At 36.3% G+C, this 22,118-nt stretch overlaps 2 protein-coding genes across 7 annotated transcripts in view; one reads left to right on the top strand and one right to left on the bottom strand.

Moving 5' to 3' along the window:
- The first annotated feature begins 1,543 nt into the window (after positions 1 to 1,543).
- KRR1 (KRR1 small subunit processome component) lies at positions 1,544 to 21,094 on the top strand. 6 transcript variants are annotated; one of them, XM_022559867.3, is made up of 10 exons: positions 1,545 to 1,681; positions 11,648 to 11,820; positions 13,163 to 13,297; positions 13,494 to 13,619; positions 13,707 to 13,790; positions 15,105 to 15,161; positions 16,796 to 16,966; positions 18,964 to 19,041; positions 19,155 to 19,248; positions 20,765 to 21,094. In XM_022559867.3, the coding sequence occupies exons 1-10, from the start codon at positions 1,597 to 1,599 to the stop codon at positions 20,905 to 20,907; spliced, it is 1,146 nt and encodes a 381-aa protein (XP_022415575.2). In that variant the 5' UTR covers positions 1,545 to 1,596; the 3' UTR covers positions 20,908 to 21,094. The 6 variants fall into 6 exon arrangements, with proteins under 6 accessions (XP_089777178.1, XP_022415575.2, XP_089777176.1 ...); XM_089921052.1 differs by lacking the exon at positions 16,796 to 16,966 and having other exon boundaries at positions 1,544 to 1,681; XM_089921050.1 differs by lacking the exon at positions 13,707 to 13,790.
- Positions 20,485 to 22,118, bottom strand: part of GLIPR1 (GLI pathogenesis related 1) — a 38,390-nt gene continuing 36,756 nt past the window's right edge. The window contains exon 7 of the mRNA XM_022559868.3: positions 20,485 to 22,035. Coding sequence (XP_022415576.1) covers positions 21,881 to 22,035 — 155 coding nt within the window. The 3' untranslated portion in view covers positions 20,485 to 21,880. The remainder of the gene's footprint in view (positions 22,036 to 22,118) is intronic.

The following is a 22,118-nucleotide window of genomic DNA, read 5'->3' as shown; positions in this document are numbered from 1 at the left end:
CCATTTGGATTTGCTCTACTATAAACTTCTATATTTGTCAGGGTTCTCCAGAGACACAGAATATAGAATTACTTAGGTGATTATGGAGGCATGGACAGTCCAAAATGTGGGCTTTTGGCAGGGTGGGCCAGCAGGCTGGAGACCCAGGGGAGTTGATACTGCAGCTCAAGTCCAAAAGCTATGAGGCAGAAAACCGAGCCCTCCTGCTAACATATTTGCGACAACTAATCCTTTTGGTATAGTAGCCTTTCTGGAGCTATTAAAGGTCAAACTGCTTGGACCTGAAGTCTAGCTCTCCACTTACTAGTGACTGAGTTCCTTAAAATAAGGATACCAAAAACCTGCCTCATAGGGTTTCTGGGAACACTGAAGCTGTTGCTTCTCACTTTATAACTTTCACCTGCTGTTATTTGTTCTATTTTAGGTTTTAGGGATTTGTCCTTTTTAAAAAAATTTTTTTTTAATTTTAGCAAATTGCTAAGAATATAGGGATGAAATCACTGCCTGTCATTTAGAAGACACACAGGATAAAAGCAAAAACCTTTACATAATTATGTGTCTTGTGATTTTCTGTCCCTAAGTAATTGTTTATTTTATTCATGTATCTTATAAAAGAAAATCTTTTATAGAAGACACAAGAGGGTGATTTTCAGATAAACGTTCCCCATTTCACTAATGCAAGAAATTCAACCTATCAAACACTTTCCCTATTTGTGCTGCAGAAAAATTTTAAAACGGCAAGCAATAAGACCATTCATCAAAAGAAGTCTTACCTTTATCGTGTGTAAGAACTTTTAGGTTACGAGAAATATAAAGATTTGTAGTAGAGATGAACCTCACATCTTGACGTCAGCTATATATGCAGTGTTGGGATACACAGGAGTTAGTCATTTGGGGAAATGTTAGGCTAGGTGAAAAACTTCAGAAGGGTCGCTTAGTTACTACACCTCTGGCTTAGAGAAATGCCACGATCCAAGAAAGTAACCATCAGAAGCAATGACTTTGAAAGCTTACTTTCCAAAAAAAAATCAACCTTAGAGAGGTTTTAACTTTGTTTTTGTTTTAAGGATTAGAAATAATGCAAATAAAGTGCCCGGCACAAAGTAGTCTCACAATAAATGGTAGTTATTACTGTCGCTTCTTGCCATCATGGACCGTATATTCTCATATCTGTACCACTTCCCAACGCCTAGCACATATTGGTCGATCATATAAATATTTATCGAATGAGTGAACGAGTGATATCAGTACGATTCAGGTTGCACTGAGGCTAAATGCGTTCCGCGTTAGACCCTGAGGCCAAGAGAAAATGATAGGTAAAACCGTCTCCGACTCACCCCCAGTGCTAAACTACAATTCCCAGCATGCTTTGAAACTCCGTAGTTGCAGCGTCCGGGAAGAGAAGTCTCCGGCTCGCCATTGGCTCCGCGGGAGAAGCGTAGTAGTGTATGCAAATACGCGGGCTCTAGCTTAAGCACACACGGAGACTGCGCAGATCTCGTCTGAGTTTTGCGGAACTCACTTTGAGCACGGGGATTTTAGCCGGTAGGATTTAAGGAAGGGTTCACTTCCGGTAGCACCGGAAGCAGTTTGAAGATGGCGTCCTCCAAGCCGGACGGGCAAGCTACAGCGTCTAGGAAAAGTGAATTTCGTAGCCAGAAGCCGAAGCCGGAGAGCCGAGGTGAGGTTGTTTGAAAACCAAAGACTGGGGTTTGGGGGCTTTGAGTTGGGGTTTTTTCCTTTCGCTGGCTGGGAACGTGTAACGCCGCCTTGAAGTTAAGTACCTGTAATTGCTGAAGGTTGGGGTTGTTGGCCGGACTCGCAGGAACGACTGGCCTCTATGGCGCCGGCGCGTGTTCCTAACTAATTGCTTTTGCTGGAAGCCCCCAAAGTAGGGGTCTTGCTGGATGCGTCTTCTGTAAAAGAATGAGGAAGGCGCTTCGGGACCTTAAACTCGCGGCGGTGTCTGGAAATCGTTGGCAGAGTGAGGGGTGGGATGAGGTGGGAGTAGGAGGTCGTTATGCATATGAGTGAACGAGTGATTGATAATGAAGGACTGAGACAGACATAGTGATAGAAGGAGATACTAGGCGTGTTTTTAGTGCTAGTTTGTCAGCCAGTGAAGAAATTTTGGAACGTTTATTATTGTTCTTGTTTATCGGGTTGCTGAAGTATTGCCAACACAATTCCTGTTCTTTCAACTGCGTTAATTGCTCTCTTGCTTTGCAATCTTGTTTTCTCCATTAACTTCTGTATGATTGACAGAAAGAGAGGCCAGAGAAATAGCCCGGGGCCTGCTCAACCAGACTTACTGGAAGTGTTAAAAACCTTGAACTCTCATTCTATGGGCATAAGGGAGATATTAAACGTGATTCGTTGTTGTTTTAATTAAGTGTATGGCAGAGAGGACAGTATATATGCAGCTTAAGGAATAAAACCAACAGGTGAAAAGGAGCACACTCACATTAAGTAGAATAGAGCATTACCATTCCCCCAAAGCCCCCTACATGCCCTAAAGTAACCATTCTGAATCGTGTTGATTATTCTGATTCCTTTCTTCATAATCTTGACCACCTATGCACAAAATGTTTTAATTTCGTCAGTTTTTGAATTTTATATGAATGAGAAAGGATTGTAGATATTCTTCTGTGTCTTGCTTCTTAGGCTAAACTTTGTTGTTATTATTCAATCAGGGCAACACTTGTAGCTGTGATTTATTCTTTTCCCTACTGTATGATGTTCCCTTGTATGAATACAGGCTAATTTATGTTTTCATTTTCTTTTTCTATCACACACCCACCCCCACCCCTCGCCACTTTCCCCCATTGGTGTCCATACGCTTGTCCTCTACATCTGTGTCTCTATTTTTGCTTTGCAAATAAGATCATCTATACCATTTTTCTGGATTCCACATATATGCGTTAATATACGATATTTGTTTTTCTCTTTCTGACTTACTTCACTCTGTATGACAGTCTCTAGATCCATCCACGTCTCAACAAATGACCCAATTTCATTCCTTTTTATGGCTGAGTAATATTCCATTGTATATATGTACCACATCTTTATCCATTCATCTGTCGATGGGCATTTTGGTTGCTTCCATGACCTGGCTATTGTAAATAGTGCTGCAATGAACATTGGGGTGCATGTGTCTTTTTTTTTTTTAAACATTCTATTTTTATACTAAATATATTATAATATACAATTATAAACCCACTTTAAATCCACAAAAGCAATATAATTTAAACAACAACGTTTTACAGTCTCTTTTTTCTTCTTCAAACAAAGTCACAAAATTTATAATCATCCTCATCAGTTCACTCGGTCCCATGTAATTAATTTTTTTTCATCTTGATCTTTGTTATCACTTTTATGAATTCATCAGTTTTCTATTAGAGTTCTGAAAATGCTTATTCCTTCAGTTCAGCAGTATAGTCAGTTACCAGAAACCTGTACTTGTCAGAGTCTTTTCCATGAATTCCTTGAAGATGAAACCCTTTTATAGGAACATTTTTGCAAAAGCATCAGAGTACACCCAGAACTGTCTGTAAATGACAAAAGACTTAAAAATGACCCCGGTTAAAGATTTGATGAAAGTTCATAATAATGCAATTGACAGGGAAATTTAGTTATTTCTGAGGTATACATTTTAAAATAATAACTAGAATTATGACCTATAACATTGTACCAGAACATATAAGATTTTAGGAATTTCATGTAATGTCTGAAACATTTATATTAACACATTTCCATACAAATAACCCAAAGTAAGTTTAGTATTCGGTTTTTTTAAATTTAATTTTAATTTTTTATACAGCAGGTTCTTATTAGTAATCAGCTTTATACACATCAGTGTATACATGTCAATCCCAATTGCCCAGTTCATCACACCACCATCCCCACCCCCCGCGGCTTTCCCCCCTTGGTGTCCATACGTTTGTTCTCTACATCTGTGTCTCAACTTCTGCCCTGCAAACCAGTTCATCTGTACCATTTTTCTAGGTTCCACATACATGCGTTAATATACGACATTTGTTTTTCTCTTTCTGACTTACTCTGTATGATAGTCTCTAGATCCATCCACGTCTCAACAAATGACCCAATTTTGTTCCTTTTTATGGCTGAGTAATATCCCATTGAATATATGTACCACAACTTCTTTATCCATTTGTCTGTCGATGGGCATTTTGGTTGCTTCCACGACCTGGCTATTGTAAATAGTGCTGCAGTGAACATTGGGGTGCATGCATCTTTTTGAATTATGGTTTTCTCTGGGTATATGCCCAGTAGTGGAATTGCTGGATCATATGGTAATTCTATTTTTAGTTTTTTAAGGAACCTCCATACTGTTCTCCATAGTGACTCTATCAATTTACATTCCCACCAACAGTGCAAGAGGGTTCTCTTTTCTCCACATCCTCTCCAGCATTTGTTGTTTGTAGATTTTCTGATGATGCCCATTCTAACTGGTGTGAGGTGATACCTCATTGTAGTTTTGATTTGCATTTCTCTAATAATTAGTGATGTTGAGCAGCTTTTCATGTGCTTCTTGGCCATCTGTATGTCTTTGGAGAAAGGTCTATTTAGGTATTCTGCCCATTTTTGAATTGGGTTGTTTCTTTCTTTAATATTGAGCTGCATGAGCTCTTTATATATTTTGGAGATTAATCCTTTGTCCGTTGATTCATTTGTAAATATTTTCTCCCATTCTGGGGGTTGTCTTTTCATCTTGTTTATGGTTTCCTTTGCTGTGCAAAAGCTTTGAAGTTTCATTAGGTCCCATTTATTTTTGTTTTTATTTCCATTACTCTAGGAGGTGGATCAAAAAAGATCTTGCTGTGATTTATGTCAAGGAGTGTTCTTTCTTTGTTTTCCTCTAAGAGTTTTGTAGTGTCCAGTCTTACATTTAGGTCTCTAATCCATTTTGAGTTTACTTTTGTGTATGGTGTTAGGGAGTGTTCCAATTTCTTTTACATGTAGCTGTCCAGTTTTCCCAGCACCATTTATTAAAGAGACTGTCTTTTTTCCATTTTATATCCTTGCCTCCTTTGTCATAGATTAGTTGACCATAGGTGTGTGGGTTTAATTCTGAGCTTTCTATCTTGTTCCATTGATCTATGTTTCTGTATTTGTGCCAGTACCATATTGTCTTGATTACTGTAGCTTTGTAGTATAGTCTGAAGTCAGGGAGTCTGATTCCTCCAGCTCTGTTTTTTTCCCTCAAGACTGCTTTGGCTATTCGGGGTCTTTTGTGTCTCCATACAAATTTTAAGATTTGTTGTTCTAGTTCCATAAAAAATGCCATTGGTAATTTGACAGGGATTGCATTGAATCTGTAGATTGCTTTGGGTAGTATAGTCATTTTCACAATATTGATTTTTCCAATCCAAGAACATGGTATATCTCTTCATCTGTTGGTATCATCTTTAATTTCTTTCATCAGTGTCTTATAGTTTTCTGCATAGAGGTCTTTTGTCTCCCTGGTACGTTTATTCCTAGGTATTTTATTCATTTTGTTGCAGTGATAAATGGGAGGGTTTCTTTAATTTCTCTTTCAGATTTTCCATCATTAGTGTATAAGAATGCAAGAGATTTCTGTGCATTAATTTTCTGTTTGAATAAAAAAAAAATCCCACAAGAACTCAGAGGCAAAAAATATACAAATCAATTTTCACTGCAAAGTAAAGGACCTGTTTTGTTACAGTGGAGGATTACTGGACTGAATGTCAATATTATGACATAGTATGAGTGTGTTTCATGTTTGGTTATTGCAATCATTGTTGCTTTTGTTGTGGTCATCCATTTACAATGCTTGGTGTCAGTTTATTTTTCTCTTGTAAAAATAAAATACAGAGTGTGTGTGTGGAAAAAAAAAGAATGTGTACAGGTGGCAAATAAACACATGAATAGATGTTTGACATCATTAGCTATTAGGGAAATGCACATGTAAGCTTCAAAGAGATATCACTGCATACCTATTGAAATGACTAAAATTTAAAAAAAATGACAACAGCAAATGCTGGAGAATATGTGGAGAAACTGGATCATTCATACATTGCTAATAGGACCTTAAAAATGATACAACCACTCTGGGAAAGCGTTTGGCAAATTCCTATAAAACTAAATGTGCAATTACCATATGACCCAGCAATTGCATTCTTGGACATTTATCCCAGACAGATGAAACTTATATTCACACAGCAACCTGTATGTGAATGTTCACAGAAGCTTTACTTGTAATAGCCTAGAACTAGAACAACCCAAATGTCCTTCAGTGGGTAAATTGTTAAACAAACTGGTTCATCCATACCATGGAATATTACTCAGCAATAAAAAGGAACAAGCCATTGGTACTTGCAACAACTTGGATGTATCTTCAGGTGTACTTGCAACAACTTGGATGTGTCTTCAGAACAAGCCATTGGTACTTGCAACAACTTGGATGTATTTTCTGAAGATACATCCAAGTTGTTTCAAGTACCAATGGCTTGTACTTGCAGTGAAAAAGCAGTGAAACTGCTTTTTGTCATAACTGTGGTGGTGATTACATGCATGAAACTAGTGATATCTGAATAACATCAAAGGATTGTGTCAATGTCAATATCCTGTACTATAGTTATGTGAGATTTTACCATTGGGGAGAACAGGGTGAACAATACAGTACTCCTCTGTATTTCTTAACTTCATGTGAATCTACAATGATCTTAAATGAAAATTTAATTTAAAAAGTAAATGGGGTCAAAATAAAACAAGGAAAAAAAATTTTGTATCCTGCAAATTTACCAAATTCATTGATTAGCTCTAGTAGTTTTCTGGTGGCATTTTTAGGATTCTCTATGTATAGTATCATGTCATCTGCAAACAGTGACAGTTTTACTTCTTCTTTTCCAATTTGTATTCCTTTTATTTCTTTTTCTTCTCTGATTGCTGTGGCTGGGACTTCCAAAACTATGTTGAATAATAGTGGTGAGAGTGGACATCCTTGTCTTTTTCCCACTCTTAGAGGAAATGCTTTCAGTTTTTCACCATTGAGAATGATGTTTGCTGTGGGTTTGTCGTATATGGCCTTTATTATGTTGAGGTAGTTTCCCTCTATGCCCACTTTCTGGAGAGTTTTTATCATAAATGGGTTTTGAATTTTGTCAAAAGCTTTTTCTGCATCTATTGAGATGATCATATGGTTTTTAATTCTTCAGTTTGTTCATATGGTGTATCACATTGATTGAGTTGCATATATTGAAGAATCCTTGCATCCCTGGGATAAATCCCACTTGATCATGGTGTATGATCCTTTTAATGTGCTGTTGGATTCTGTTTGCTAGTATTTTGTTGAGGATTTTTGCATCTATATTCATGACTGATATTGGTCTGTAATTTTCTTTTTTTTTTTGTAGTATCTTTGTCTGGTTTTGGTATCAGGGTGATGATGGCCTCATAGAATGAGTTTGGGAGTGTTCCTTCCTCTGCAGTTTTTTGGAAGAGTTTGAGAAGGATAAGTGTTAGCTCTTCTCTAAATGTGTGATACAATTCACCTGTGATGAAGCCATTTGGTCCTGGACTTTTGTTTGTTGGAAGATTTTTAATCACAGTTTCAATTTCATTACTTGTGATTGGTCTGTTTATATTTTCTATTTCTTCGTGGTTCAGTCTTGGAAGGTTATACCTTTCTAAGAATTTGTCCATTTCTTCCAGGTTGTCCATTTTATTGGCATAGAGTTGCTTGTAGTAGTCTCTTAGGATGCCTTGCATTTCTGCGGTGTCTGTTGTAACTTCTCGTTTTTCCTTTCTAATTTTATTGATTTGAGTCCTCTCCCTCTTTTTCTTGTTGAGTCTGGCTAATGGTTTATCAATTTTGTTTATCTTCTCAAAGAACCAGTTTTTAGTTTTATTGATCTTTGCTATTGTTTTCTTTGTTTCTATTTCATTTATTTCTGCTCTGATCTTTATGATTTCTTTCCTTCTGCTAACTTTGGGTTTTGTTTGTTCTTCTTTCTCTAGTTCCTTTAGGTGTAACATTAGATTATTAGAGATTTTTCTTGTTTCTTGAGGTAAGCTTGTATAGCTATAAACTTCCCTCTTAGAGCTGCTTTTGCTACATCCCGTAGGTTTTGGATCGTCGTGTTTTCATTGTCATTTTTCTGTAGATATTTTTTGATTTCCTCTTTGATTTCTTCAGTGATCTCTTGGTTATTTAGTAATGTATTGTTTAGCCTCCATGTGTTTGTGTTTTTTACGTTTTTTTCCCTGTAATTCATTTCTAATCTCATAGCGTTGTGGTCAGAAAAGATGCTTGATATGATTTCAGTTTCTTAAATTTACTGAGGCTTGATTTGTGACCCAAGATGTGATCTATCCTGGAGAATGTTCCGTGCTCACTTGAGAAGAAAGTGTAATCTGCTGTTTTTGGATGGAATGTCCTATAAGTATCAATTAAATCTATCTGGTCTGCTGTGTTATTTAAAGCTTCTCTTTCCTTATTTATTTTCATTTTGGATGATCTGTCTATTGGTGTAAGTGAGGTGTTAAAAGTCCCCCACTAGTATTGTGTTACTGTCGATTTCCTATTTTAGAGTTGTTAGCAGTTTCCTTATGTATTGAGGTGCTCCTGTGTTGGGTGTATATATATTTATAATTGTTATATCTTCTTCTTGGATTGATCCTCCAATCGTTATGTAGTGTCCTTCCTTGCCTCTTGTAACATTCTTTATTTTAAAGTCTATTTTATCTGATATGAGTATTGCTAATCCAGCTTTGTTTTGATTTCTATTTGCATGGAATATCTTTTTCCATCCCCTCACTTTAAGCCTGTATGTGTCCCTAGGTCTGAAGTGGGTCTCTTGTAGACAGCATATATATGGGTCTTGTTTTTGTATCCATTTAGCAAGCCTTTGTCTTTTGGTTGGAGCATTTAATCCATTCATGTTTGAGGTAATTATCGATATGTATGTTCCTATGACCATTTTTTAAATTGTTTTGGGTTCATTTTTGTAGGTCCTTTTCTTCTCTTGTGTTTCCCACTTGGAGAAGTTCCTTTAGCATTTGTTGTAGAGCTGGTTTGGTGGTGGTGAATTCTCTTAGCTTTTCCTTTTCTGTAAAGCTTTTGATTTCTCTGTTGAATCTGAATGAGATCCTTGCCGGGTAGAGTAATCTTGGTTGTAGGTTCTTCCCTTTCATCACTTTAAGTATATCATGCCACTCCCTTCTGGCTTGTAGAGTTTCTGCTGAGAAATCAGCTGTTAACCTTATGGGAGTTCCCTTGTATGTTATTTGTCGTTTTTCCCTTGCTGCTTTCAATATTTTTTCTTTGTCTTTAATTTTTGCCAATCGGATTACTATGTGTCTTGCCATGTTTCTCCTTGGGTTTATCCTGTATGGGACTCGCTGCACTTCCTGGACTTGGGTGGCTATTTCCTTTCCCATGTTAGGGAAGTTTTCGACCATAATCTCTTCAGATATTTTCTTGGTCCTTTCTCTCCCTCTTCTCCTTCTGGGACCCTTGTAATGCGAATGTTGTTGCGTTTAATGTTGTCCCAGAGGTCTCTGAGGCTGTCTTCATTTCTTTTCATTCTTTTTTCTTTATTCTGTTCCACAGCAGTGAACTCCACCATTCTGTCTTCCAGGTCACTTATCCGTTCTGGCCTCAGTTATTCTGCTATTGATTCCTTCTAGTGTAGTTTTCATTTCAGTTATTGTTTTGTTCATCTCTGTTTGTTTGTTCTTCAAGAAATGTTAAACATTTCTTGCATCTTCTCGATCTTTGCCTCCATTCTTTTTCTGAGGTCCTGGATCATCTTCACTATCATTATCCTGAATTCTTTTTCTGGAAGGTTGCCCATCTCCACTTCATTTAGTTGTTTTTCTGGGGTTTTATCTTGTTCCTTCATCTGGTACATAGCCCTCTGCTTTTTCATCTTGTCTGTCTTTCTGTGAATGTGGTTTTTGTTCCACAGGCTGCAGGATTGTAGTTCTTCTTGCTTCTGCTGTCTGCCCTCTGGTGGATGAGGCAATCTCTATATTTTCATTTTAATGTTGCTGGACATTTTATTGCTCCCATTGTTATTATAAACAATATGGTATAAATATCTGTGTACATACCTCCTTGTTGACATGTTAGAGTTTCTCTGGTTATGTACCTTACATGGGATTGGAATCCTTGAATTGTAGGGTAGGGCATGTGCAAATAATGCTAAATCTTCCCAAAGGAGTTGTGCTGCTTTACACTCCCGATATCAGTAGATGAGCACTAACACTTGCTGTTACCTGAATTTTTCATTTCTGTCATTTTGTTAAGTGTGAAATCATATCTGATTGTGTTTTTAAATCAGACTTTCCTGATTACTAATGAGGTTACACATCTTTACATGTTTTGGGGCTATTTGTACTTCCTCCATTGTGAAACTCCTGTTGATTTCCTTAGCCAGTGGGTTTTTTTTTTCTTTGTTTTTTTTTAATTCATAACCATTTAAGTGTTTAAATTGGGTAGGATCTTGGTCAGATATGCATTTTAAGTAATCACTATTGTAGAATTTGAGGGTTTTGGGGGGGGGTATTGAGAAGTGAACGATAAATAAAGACTAGCTAATTCTCTGTGATTTGAACCAGAAGTAACAAAGTGCATGTGAGTATAAGAAACAGAAAGCAAGTTTACCTGACTGGAGTGGATAACATGAACTGTAAGACCTGCTTCTTAAACTTTAGTATGCATAGGAATCTCCTCATGAGACTGTTAAGAAAGATTCCTGGGCTTCATCCCAGAGATTCACATTTAGTAGGTCTGGATGGAGCCCAAGAACTGCATTTCTAACAAACTCTCAGTTTATGCTGGTGCTTCAGGCCTATGGATCATATCTTTGAGTAGTACTGAATTAAAGTACAGCTGTTGGATTTAAGAGGTTCTTAAAATTCAGGACCAGGAGTTTTGATAAATGATATGGGAAATAATTTATAGCCCTTAGGAGGCATTTTGTTCTAGTGAGAGGAGACCTAGACTGAGCTTCATATTCCCTTACACAAGTCACTTAAAGTTTTTGAACTGAATATCTTTTATAAAATGGGAATAATAATACCAGTTCTTCCTACCTTTTGTAGTTGTGAGAGTATACAGAAATAACGCACGTGAAAGCTCTTTGGAAAACCCAAAACCCTGTACTAGTGAATATTAACTGAAAGCGTACACTGGGATCAAGCTTTTGATGCACACACATATATACACACATATATACACACATGCACGTATATATATACACATAGGCTGCACTTCATTGAGTCTGAAAGGTTACTTATATTTAAAATAGTAATGTAAACAAAATGGTGTTTGGATCTTCAACTCTTAAGATAGTGTGGTGCAGTAGAAGTTTGTAAGTGTTGACTGTGTACCAGGTGTATGCCAATAAGTGTGGATCGAAGAAGAGTCCCTGCCCTTAAGGAACTTTGTCTCCTGAGGTGACTGAAATATATACAATTTTAATACAGTATTTTGGTGATAATGACAGAGGCACGTTCTTGGACTGTTGAATAATATAAAAAGCAGGGGAAAAGGAAATCCGAGGAGAGTATTGGGAAGCTTGTGAATGTATACATGCAAGTGTTCAAAAAGTGTCCAAAAGAAGTTAAATCTGATGTATAGATTTTTCCCCCTTTGTAGATGAATCAGAACTCCTCACTGTTCCTGATGGTTGGAAGGAGCCAGCTTTTTCCAAAGAGGACAATCCCAGAGGACTCTTGGAGGAGAGCAGTTTTGCAACTTTGTTTCCAAAATATAGAGAGGCTTACTTGAAAGAGTGCTGGCCGTTGGTACAGAAAGCCTTGAGTGAACATGTATGCATATCTTATGTATTTCTTTGAGATTTTGTTTTTGCTTATATCTTTTAAGTAACTGAATGTGTGCTGATGGATTTTTTTTTAAAGGTGCTACCATAGCTGGTTAATTTGATTCCTTTGATATTTTAAACAGACTAGATAATTATCCTTACAGTTCATTTGTTTTTAGTTTTGTGAATAATAGATTACTTGGAAAAATTCACATGCCTTTAAATATTTAGGGGATTCACAGATGGTCTGAAACTCACTTGTGAACTCCAAATTTCAGAATGTCTGCTACTATAATGGTTGCCACGAACCTGTACAGTTTGAGCCGAGGCATACTCCTGGCATTGTTTAACTTTCCTCTGCCGTGCCCCTAGAGCAGTGTATTTGATTTTATTTTTCAAACTGGATTGAGACCCCTTAGTGAATCAAGAAGTCAATTTAGTGGATATAATGAGCCTTTAGAAAAAAATACATCAATGTATCACATGTGGTAAGTATAAGTATCATTTAATGAAGCTTTTGGTTCACCTGTGTGTGTATGTACACTAGATTGATAGAAAATGTATTTCTCAGCTGTGGCACTGCTCTAGAGTCATTTGTGTGCATTAGGTATGAGGGTGGTTTAGCAAACTGCAGGCGTGTTTTACAGCTGTCTACATCGGAGATTAGACTCAATTTTGGGGGTTTTTTGGTAAACTTATAGACACCTAACCTTAGGTTTAATTGTTCGTCATTCACTATATTGAAATATTCTTCAGATTATGCTCACAAGTTAGAAAACAGCATTTTTATTTGCTTTGTTGAAATCTGATTCTTCCATTTGAAAGTTAATGCATAGTTTTAATCACTGTAGTAATCATAATCACTGCTTTTATTTTTAAACCTATGATAATTTGTTTTTACTTTGTATTTAGCTAATACAAACCAGCTAGAAAAAAGTTTGAAAGGGAAAGTCCATTCTCACTCTAGGGAGCAGATTAGAGATTAGAGCTGGATCCAGCCAAGGTAGGGAAATTATATAGCTTTACATTTTTACCTTAATTTTAGAATGTAGCCTCATTTTGACTGATATATATTTTTTAAACTAGAGATAATCTTTATTCCAATAAGTATAAATTATTCTAAAGCCAATTATAAATGTTTTCAATTGCCTGAGTTTTTTATATTCTTTGAAGTCTAAAAGTAATCAATTATTTACATTAACTTTCTAGCTTCTTCAAGGAGAGAGTTAATGAATTTTGAGATAGCTTAATGGCAGACAAATTATTAATTTGGTTAGGATCGGCTCTGTAATTATCTAAAATTGAATTCATTTTCAGACAACTGCTTGTTTGCTCTTTTTGTATTGTAGCATGTTAATGCAACCCTGGACCTGATCGAGGGCAGCATGACTGTCTGTACAACAAAGAAGACATTTGATCCATATATCATCATTAGGGCCCGAGACCTAATAAAACTGTTAGCAAGGAGTGTTTCATTTGAACAGGTAAATTAAGAATTACAGAGACTTTGCTTTATTTGCCTCAACATTAGAGACAACATATAACACTGCGTCTCCTCCTGCACCATAAAGTTTTCATTTTTGTGCTTAACTGTCATTTTGTGCTTAAATTTCTTGGCTTGCAGAAGATATATACTTGTCAAGAATATTGATGGAGTTTTCTTTTTTATTTTCCCAAAAGGCAGTACGAATTCTTCAGGATGATGTTGCATGTGACATCATTAAAATAGGTTCTTTAGTAAGAAATAAAGAAAGATTTGTAAAAAGAAGACAACGGCTTATTGGTCCCAAAGGATCTACGTTGAAGGTACTTTTTATTAGTGAAAAAGTATGTCTTCCTCTTTTGTTAGTTTTTAAGTGTACTGAACTTCAACTTATTGCTCTTTTGATGTAGGCCTTGGAACTCTTAACAAACTGTTACATTATGGTACAGGGAAACACGGTTTCAGCCATTGGACCTTTTAGTGGCTTAAAAGAGGTGAGAACTATTTATTCTCTTCAGTTAATTTTCCACAGAGAATAAATGAAATAATAGTTCATTGCATAATATATTGTTTTATATATATATATTTTAGAATATGCTTTGTTTGATTTTCCATTAGTAAATTCTTCATGTAATTTGAGGGAATTCATGTAATTTCCTGGACCCTAACATATTATGGCCAACCTTTGGTAACTGAAGAGAGATCCGTTTCTGAGTTAGGAGGTCTGCACATCATTATTCCCTCCACTCGAATTTTAAGTGGGCATTTAAGGTCTCAGTCTGTAGCAAACATAAGAAACACGAAGTAATTACATGCATTTTTTTTTTTTTTTTGCGGTACGCGGGTCTCTCACTGTTGTGGCCTCTCCCGTTGCGGAGCACAGGCTCTGGACGCGCAGGCTCAGTGGCCATGGCTCACGGGCCCAGCCGCTCCGCGGCACGCGGGATCCTCCCGGACCGGGGCACGAACCCGTGGCCCCTGCATCGGCAGGCAGACTCTCAACCACTGCGCCACCAGGGAAGCCCCTACATGCATTTTAATGACTGGAGAATTGAACAGATCTTGTTCTTTGCAGTAATGTATTCAGCCAGTAGAGGTCAGGCTCAGAAAACTTCCTTTAAGATATATTTTCTTTGAATGTTAATGTTTTTATGAACATCTTCTTCAGCTTGTCAGATGTTATGAGAAAATCTGTGGAGCAGATACTGTTTCTATTAACTCCTTTTGAGGCTTTTGTTATCTGTATCTGGCAGTGAGGTCTTACTTGCTTTCCAGGGCCTTTAACCTTAATTCTATTGGACCTCTTTCTCATAAGTTATCTGCTTTTTTCTCATGGGGCAATAATAACTTAAATATTTTGAATATTTCACAGTTTTGTAGAGTCTAAGTATATTATTTACTTCTTATGACAGATCCTTAAGGTAGTTTTATTTCCATATTACAAATGAAAAAGCTGGAATAGGAAAATTAAGTGCCTTTGTCACATGAAGTGGCAGTCCCACTGTTTGAGTGCATATATTCTAACTCTAAATCCAGCCCTCTTCCCCCTAAATTTTACAGCTCCAGAGTGTTGTGTTAATTCTGTGTATAGCTTTTTATCAGTAAAGTTGAGAGACTTCATTGTATCCAAGGGAGGTTGACTATTATGAAAGATCTAGAAGCCACTCAGAACAGTTGAAGGGACTACAGTATCCAATTTGGTAGCCATTGCCTGGTTCATAGGCTATTTTGTGATATATTAATCCTCGTCTGCGTAGTTCACTAAAATCTTTATACATGACTGATTCATTTTTCTTTGCAAATTTCAGGTTCGAAAAGTAGTCCTAGACACTATGAAGAATATTCATCCAATTTATAACATTAAAGTGAGTGTTCACTGTATACTACTAAAAAGTTGTTTTTAGCTACAGAAACCTTTCCTGAAAGTAAATCTTTTATGAAAGCCTAATATACAAAACAGATAAAGCAGAGCTATTTTGGGTAAATTGGGGTAGAGTTCAGCCCACTCAACTCTATCCCAGTCCTATAGTTACTTCTTTGGAAGTTTGAAAGCTATTGAAGGGGACAGTGTAATGTAGTGATTCACTTCCAATACAAATAAAATAAGCTTCATAGGATTTGTAGTAGATGGTACCAATCCAGTTTTCTTAGGGTTTGAGCCCACATACTATATTTAAAGATGGGATCTTTTACAATTCTGCCTTTTTCTTTTTTTAATTAATTAATTAATTTAAAAAGATTTTTGTTTGGCTGTGTTGGGTCTTCGTTGCGGCACACAGGATCTTTCATTGTAGCACGCAGGATCCTTTGTTGCAGCGCACGGGCTTCTCTGTGGTTGTGGCGTGCGGGTTTTCTATCTAGTGGCTGCCAGCTCCAGGGCGCATGGGCTCTCTAGTTGAGGCACCCGGTGGCATATGGGATCTTCCCTGACCAGGGATCGAACCCGTGTCCCCTGCATTGGAAGGTGGATTCTTTACCACTGGACCACTGGGGAAGTCCTGAATTCTGCCTTTTTCTATAAGTAAAGTCTGGAATATTTGAGATTGCATTAAAACCTATTTTGGAATTTAACACTCAAATTATAGGCTCTTCGAGAGAGGTCTGTTATATCCCTGTATGCATAAAGTTCTTGATTGTTCTTGGAAATGTAACCATGGTATAATGAGTTGTTTTATGATGGATATTTGTTAAACAATCCTTGAATTTAATGAAGTTGAAAAGTCACTCTTAGATTGGGGTGAAAAAACGATTTTGAGTTACATTGGGACATTAAAGATAAAGAGAGCTCATCTTGCATCTGATGCCTAGTTTGCATCCTCTGATGTTTCAGTGTCTATAAAATTCACATGGAGTAGGGGAAGTGTGAAAACATTTCGTTTTGTTGATCATGAGAAACTTTTTTTCTTTCCGTCATATTTCAGGGTGCTACTGAAAGCTTCCTGCTTGTAGGAAACATCACTAATTAAGAACTCTCCCTGCTATTGTTAGGTTGAATTTTAAAGGTTTTAATGAAATAATGGTTGAAAAACTGAGTTAGTCTTATTTTCATCTCAGTTCATTTTAATAATTCTGTCTAAATTTCTAACGGTTTTCTGATGCTTGGTTAATTATGCATGTTTGAGATTATATATTTTTTGTTTCCAGAATTGGTTTAATCCTACTGAAGAGACTAAGAATTGTTCCTTTTAATTTTATTATTTATAGGAACAATGTTGATAATGTCTTAGGTTGTGAAACATATGACTGCTAAAATTAAAAATGTTTGGGACTTCCCTGGCAGTCCAGTGGTTAAGACTTTGCCTTCCAATGCAGGGGATGCAGGTTCGATCCCTGGTCGGGGAGCTAGGATCTCACATGCCTCGTGGCCAAAAAAACAAAAAGCATAAAACAGAAGCAATATTGTAACAAATTCAATAAAGACTTTAAAAATGGTCCACATCAAAAAAAAAATTTTTTTAAATTAAAAGTTTACTTTGTTCATATATTGCCATGGTTGAAGACCTTAATGATTAAACGAGAGTTGGCGAAAGATTCTGAGTTAAGATCACAGAGTTGGGAAAGATTTTTGCCACAGTTCAAGCACAAAAATGTGAATAAACGCAAGGAACCAAAGAAGAAAACTGTTAAGAAGGAGTATACACCATTCCCACCACCACAGCCAGAAAGTCAGGTCAGTATTAAATGTTGAATTTCTTTACATGAGGGGGAAACCATTTTAATCTATTTTTGTCAGAAACTTTGAGGGTGGAATTTCTGTGTATGTACGTTTGGTTGTGTAGAGATATAAGAAACTGAAGGTAAGTGTGAATAGGCTTATTTTGAACTAATTGTATGGGGGTGGGGAGTGGAAGCTTCATACTGTGAGTGTAAACTCCGTCAAGGTAGGTGGTGTCAGTTGTGTATCTGTAGCCACTATAAATGTTCCATGGTTAAAAAAAATTCAACGATTTAGTCCACAGTGCTTTCTACTCTGCTTTAGCATCATTCATGTGACCATGTACTATAGGATTGCTCTGGATTTGAAATCTTAAGTCTAATATCTATCCTTTTTTTAAGACAGGAATGCCTCTAATTTTGTCAGCTGTCCTCTGGCATCATTCCCTTTCTAAAATTTCCTTTTCTCTCTTGCCCATCACTGTTTTCTTTCATACTCCCTTTTCTTCTATCAATCACACCTGCCCAACAAAACTAAAACTTGGATCAATCCTAAAACTTGACTTGTTTCCCATAACATGGCTACTGAACATAGCTGAAGAAAGTCATATCTTTGGATTACATCCGTTAAAAATTCACGTTTCCAATCTCAGATAGGTCTTCAGTATTCTCTGGCAGCTCTGTGTCCTCTTAATTCTTTAGCCACCATCCTACTCCAGTAAAATAAAATGCAATGTCATCTCCTAGAAGTATTTGAGGCTACAAGGCAAGAACTCTTTCAACTTCCTCTTATCTCACAATTTTTTTTTTTTTTTTCCATCTGCATCAATCCTTTCTTTTTCTGTTCTTTGAATTCTGTCGTCACCTGTCTTCTGAGGTGTCTTGCTTCATTATTCCCTTCCTTGGCTGTATGTTAAAGTCTTCCCTTTTACGAGTTCTTTGTGCTTAGCATGTAAACCCATCTCTTTCTGTGTACTATATCTTGTTTTCCCCATAGCCCTGTGTTTGTAGTTTTCCAGGAAGGTTTGATGAAAGGTCAAAGGTAAAAAAGGAATGATGATCATAGTAAAAATGGAAGTGTTGGATCTTGAGGTCTATTTTGGAAAACAAAGTGAAGCCAGAAGGAAAGTGTTAGTTGGGGGAAAGCGAATGATCCAGTTACTAAACCATGCTTCTGTAACACCTGATATATTCTGTATAGCCCTGTACTGTAAGTAGTTGTTTTATCGTTTTTTTTTATGACTGTAAGCTTCTTGAATCAGCGATGTCTCATTTGACTTTCTGTCACTTACTTGCTATGTAATTATGGGCATAATTTATTTAACCCATCCATGCCTCAGTTTCTTTGTACAGAAAATAGGGATAATGATCATTCCTGTCTCAAAGAATTGTTAATGAGGATTAAGTGAGTTAGTAATTGTAGAGAGCTTAGTATTATAGAACATTGCCTTAGGTAGACCAGTTAATTATATGTTGACTATCTACTTAATGAATTTGCTACTGCAAATTAGTACTTAATTAGTCTCCACATCCTGACAATTCTTGCTTTTCATTTTGTATGCTGCAACCTTTTTTTAAAAACAGCCTTTTCTCTCTTCTCCTTTCTTCTGTACCTTTCATAAAGTGCTACTTTGCTCTCTTCACTCTTCTCAGGAACCTTCAGTCATTTCTAAAGCATATCCCGCTTCCCTTACCTGTCATTCGTGTTTCTTCATGCTTCCCCAAAACTGTCTTTCCAGTTTCCTCTCACACTTTTCTGAATCATTGATCTTCCACCCCACCTCAAGCAGTCTGTTGTGTATTCCATGAACACATCACCTACTTTCCTACCTACATGCTTTTGTGCATATATATTCCCCTCAGCTTAGAGGACATTTCCTTCTTTTTATGTTGCTATTTTTATAATCATAGTTTTGACCCCACTGTCTTTACCTCAAGGTCATTGTGAATTTCTTAGGAATTGACTTCTCATCTACATTATTTATGATGTATTGTAAATACTGATTTCAACAGATTGATAAAGAATTGGCTACTGGTGAATACTTTCTGAAGGCAAGTCAAAAGAAGAGACAGAAAATGGAAGCAATAAAGGTAAGACCATGTCTAGCTTACAACACTAATTAATTGCAAAGTTTATAGATACTTGAATTCTTATTTAACTACACAAGCGTTTTTTAATGTAGTTTTTTTTATTAATGATGTAGGCTAAACAAGCAGAAGCTCTTAGTAGGAGACAAGAGGAAAGAAACAAAGCGTTTATTCCACCTAAAGAAAAACCAGTTGTGAAACCTAAGGAAGGTAAATGCTTGTTTTCCAACTCTTGGTATGCTGTAAGTCTGTTAGAGGAAAAGTAAACCCATAGTGGATTTGTCTGAAGCTCTTTGAGTGTTAAGAAATAACCATGCGTTTCATCAATTCTCTTAGCATTTCATTAATCACAAATCCTAGGGAAAAGCGGTGGTGACTGAGATAATTTATAATTTAGTAGCAACTAATGCTTATTTAAGAGTATCCCAGATTGACAGTCCCTTCCTGACCTCTGTGCTGAGGAAGGACTCTGTTGTGAAAGATATAAACCAGAGCAGTGAATCTTCTGTAAAAATAAAACAGTAAGATCCCTGAGCGCTGCTATCATGCCCTTTAAAAAAAGCTTATCAAAAGTTGTACTTTCTTTACTTGTGTGATCTGTGGCTTAAAATTTGACTCCTGTACGGTTAACGTGGATTTCTCATCACTTGGGCTAAAAGACACCAACAAAATAGCAGGACGATCTTTCTTACTCAGGGGCTTTTAAAGACACTCAGAGAAAACACACTGATGCCTTTTCTTCTCATTCCTAGCCTCATTTTGATCCGTCTTCTCCTCTTTCGCATTTTCTTTTCCACTAGTAACACGTGTACTCCTCTGTAAGGTAACTCTCCAAAGTGGTCAGTGGCACAGTGAGGGGAGGGAGGTCACCCAGCAGCACTGCACATGACCTGTTGGTCAAAGCCAGATGTAACAGTACTAGTTAATTTATATCAGTGTTAACAGCTTTAAAAGTATTGTAGTCTACTATTCAGATCCTTGGTTATATAAAAGTTAAAAATATCATAAGCATTATACTTTCTAGTTTGTCCAATCTGTCAGTTATGTACTCTGAAGGTATTCAATAGCTAGTTTAATCTCAGTTTATTACTGATTAAAGTGTAGCTATTCCACTCTAGTGGAGGCTTTAAGTCTGCTCTCAAGTTGCTGGGTTGTTTGATGACATTTTATCTTGTGGTTCTTTATGTCCTGAGTGCTGTTCTTTAAATAATAAGAAAAAAGTTGTGTTTTTTTTTTTCACTGCTTTTCTGTTTTGTTCACACTTTTTGTGTTCAATACATGGGGTTGGGTTCTGTTAGGAGGACCTCCAGATACTCTCAGATTATTGTCTTTATTACCAAAATCTTGTTAAATGAAATACTATTAGTCATTAATTGAATATTCGGAAAACTAAGTTTTTTAAGGAATACTCAAGTTCCAAAATATGGAAAAAAGAATCTTAAACAATTTAAGGGAAAAAATGTAATTTTAATAGTTGAATCCAGTAATTGGTTCAAATAGTTAAGTTAAAGTATAATGCCATTTTCGTGTATATTTTCACTAAAGTACTTTGTTTTCTCCTCATTAGAAGAAATTTCTAACTTTCCTTTAAGCAAGTGTTTGTTTGTTTTATATCTTATAACATGATCTTTCAATTGTAACAGTACTCTGAAATTACTGTCTTATATATGTATTCTTTGTTTTATTTGGTATAATCTAAAGAATTACATGTATTGTTTTTATTTAGCTTCTCCTGAAAGTAAAATTGATGTGGCCGCCATCAAGGAAAAGGTTAAGAAAGCGAAGAGTAAGAAACTGGGAGCCCTTACAGCTGAAGAAGTTAAGCTTAAAATGGAAGCAGATGAAAAGAAAAAGAAGAAAAAAAAGTAACATACATAAAACACAAACAAAAATCCCTGAGCTAGAATTTATTAAGCTATCTCCTTTTGTAAAGGATTTTGAGATACTAGGGCATTAGTTGCCTTATCCCTGAGAAGTAATACCCTGATCACGTTTTTCTGAGTTTGTTTTGTTCTTTACATAAACAGCAATTCTTTATAAATTATTGTATTCTCCATGTTTTTTGAAAATTTTTATACTAGAAGGTGGTATATATGTGTTTATATGCATTGCACCTAATCTATTCCAGGCACGTTTTATCTAGGCATGGTTTTAGGGGTAATTCTTAAGGTTATGTAAAGATTTTTGCAGTGTAGCTACTGTAATTATCCATCAAATCCAATGTCTGAGGCCATCGGTTAGTCTTTAAATATAATCATGTCCCAGCATTTGGTTTTGAGGAAAATAGATTTTTCAGTGCTCTAATGGCAACAAGTAAACATTTAGGTTTATCCCTTTTTATAATCTTATTTTACATTTTGTTCCAAGAGTAATCTATAATCCAAAAGTGCAAGGCCTTTTAAATTAATTCCCTTAATTACTATTCCAATATGAGTCTGAGGAAGTAGTAAACCAGAAAGACATCAAATTTGCAAGAGAACAGGGAAAACCAGATATTTGGAGTTGAAGCAGCAGGCAACAGGTTAAATAGAAATGCTTTTACTGATGAGGACCAGGACTTGCCTAAATCTAGCTCACTGATTTTACATATTTAGAAGCTAAGGCACACAGGGGGTGGGTTACTCACTGAAAGTCACAGCTGTGGCAGCATGAAAACAATGCTTCTTCATAAAAAGTGGAAAGTAAAGATGAGTTTACCTTCTAATGTTAGGAAAGGAAATTGAACCATTGAACCATTTCTTCTTTTGAGTAAGGGTTTGCTGCAAATTAGAAATAACACCCAATTTTAATTTATTTTTTAAAGCCATGTACGAATGAGGCTTTTTTTCCCCCCTGGATTGTATTAGTTCAGAAGAACTAAATGAGGGTATTTGTGCTTGACCAAACTGATAATTATAACACTCAGTATTAGGATTGGTGGAGTAACAATGAGGAAAAGAGATGTGTATCTGTTACGTGGAAATATTGGCCAGTCTGGAAACACAACAGAGTAGTAACCTGTGAAACAAACATAAAATATCCTCTTAAATGTTATTCCTCATAATGCAGTAACATAGCTCAGATAGATCTTATACAATTTA

Source organism: Delphinapterus leucas, chromosome 11 (genome assembly GCF_059928025.1).
Source record: "Delphinapterus leucas isolate spDelLeu-1000000601 "Yukka" chromosome 11, BTC_Dleu_Yukka2, whole genome shotgun sequence".
In the NCBI taxonomy this organism is placed as follows: Eukaryota; Metazoa; Chordata; class Mammalia; order Artiodactyla; family Monodontidae; genus Delphinapterus; species Delphinapterus leucas.
The sequence above is the reverse complement of the archived record's forward strand: the minus strand, read 5'-3'. Positions and strand labels throughout refer to the sequence as shown.

Excerpts from the sequence above, each read along its gene's own strand:
- KRR1 (XM_022559867.3), top strand. The coding sequence starts at position 1,597 with ATGGCGTCCTCCAAGCCGGACGGGCAAGCTACAGCGTCTAGGAAAAGT. Across the intron at positions 1,682-11,647 it reads GCCGAAGCCGGAGAGCCGAG|ATGAATCAGAACTCCTCACT; the intron begins GTGAGGTTGTTT and ends CCCCCTTTGTAG. Across the intron at positions 13,298-13,493 it reads GGAGTGTTTCATTTGAACAG|GCAGTACGAATTCTTCAGGA; the intron begins GTAAATTAAGAA and ends TTTTCCCAAAAG.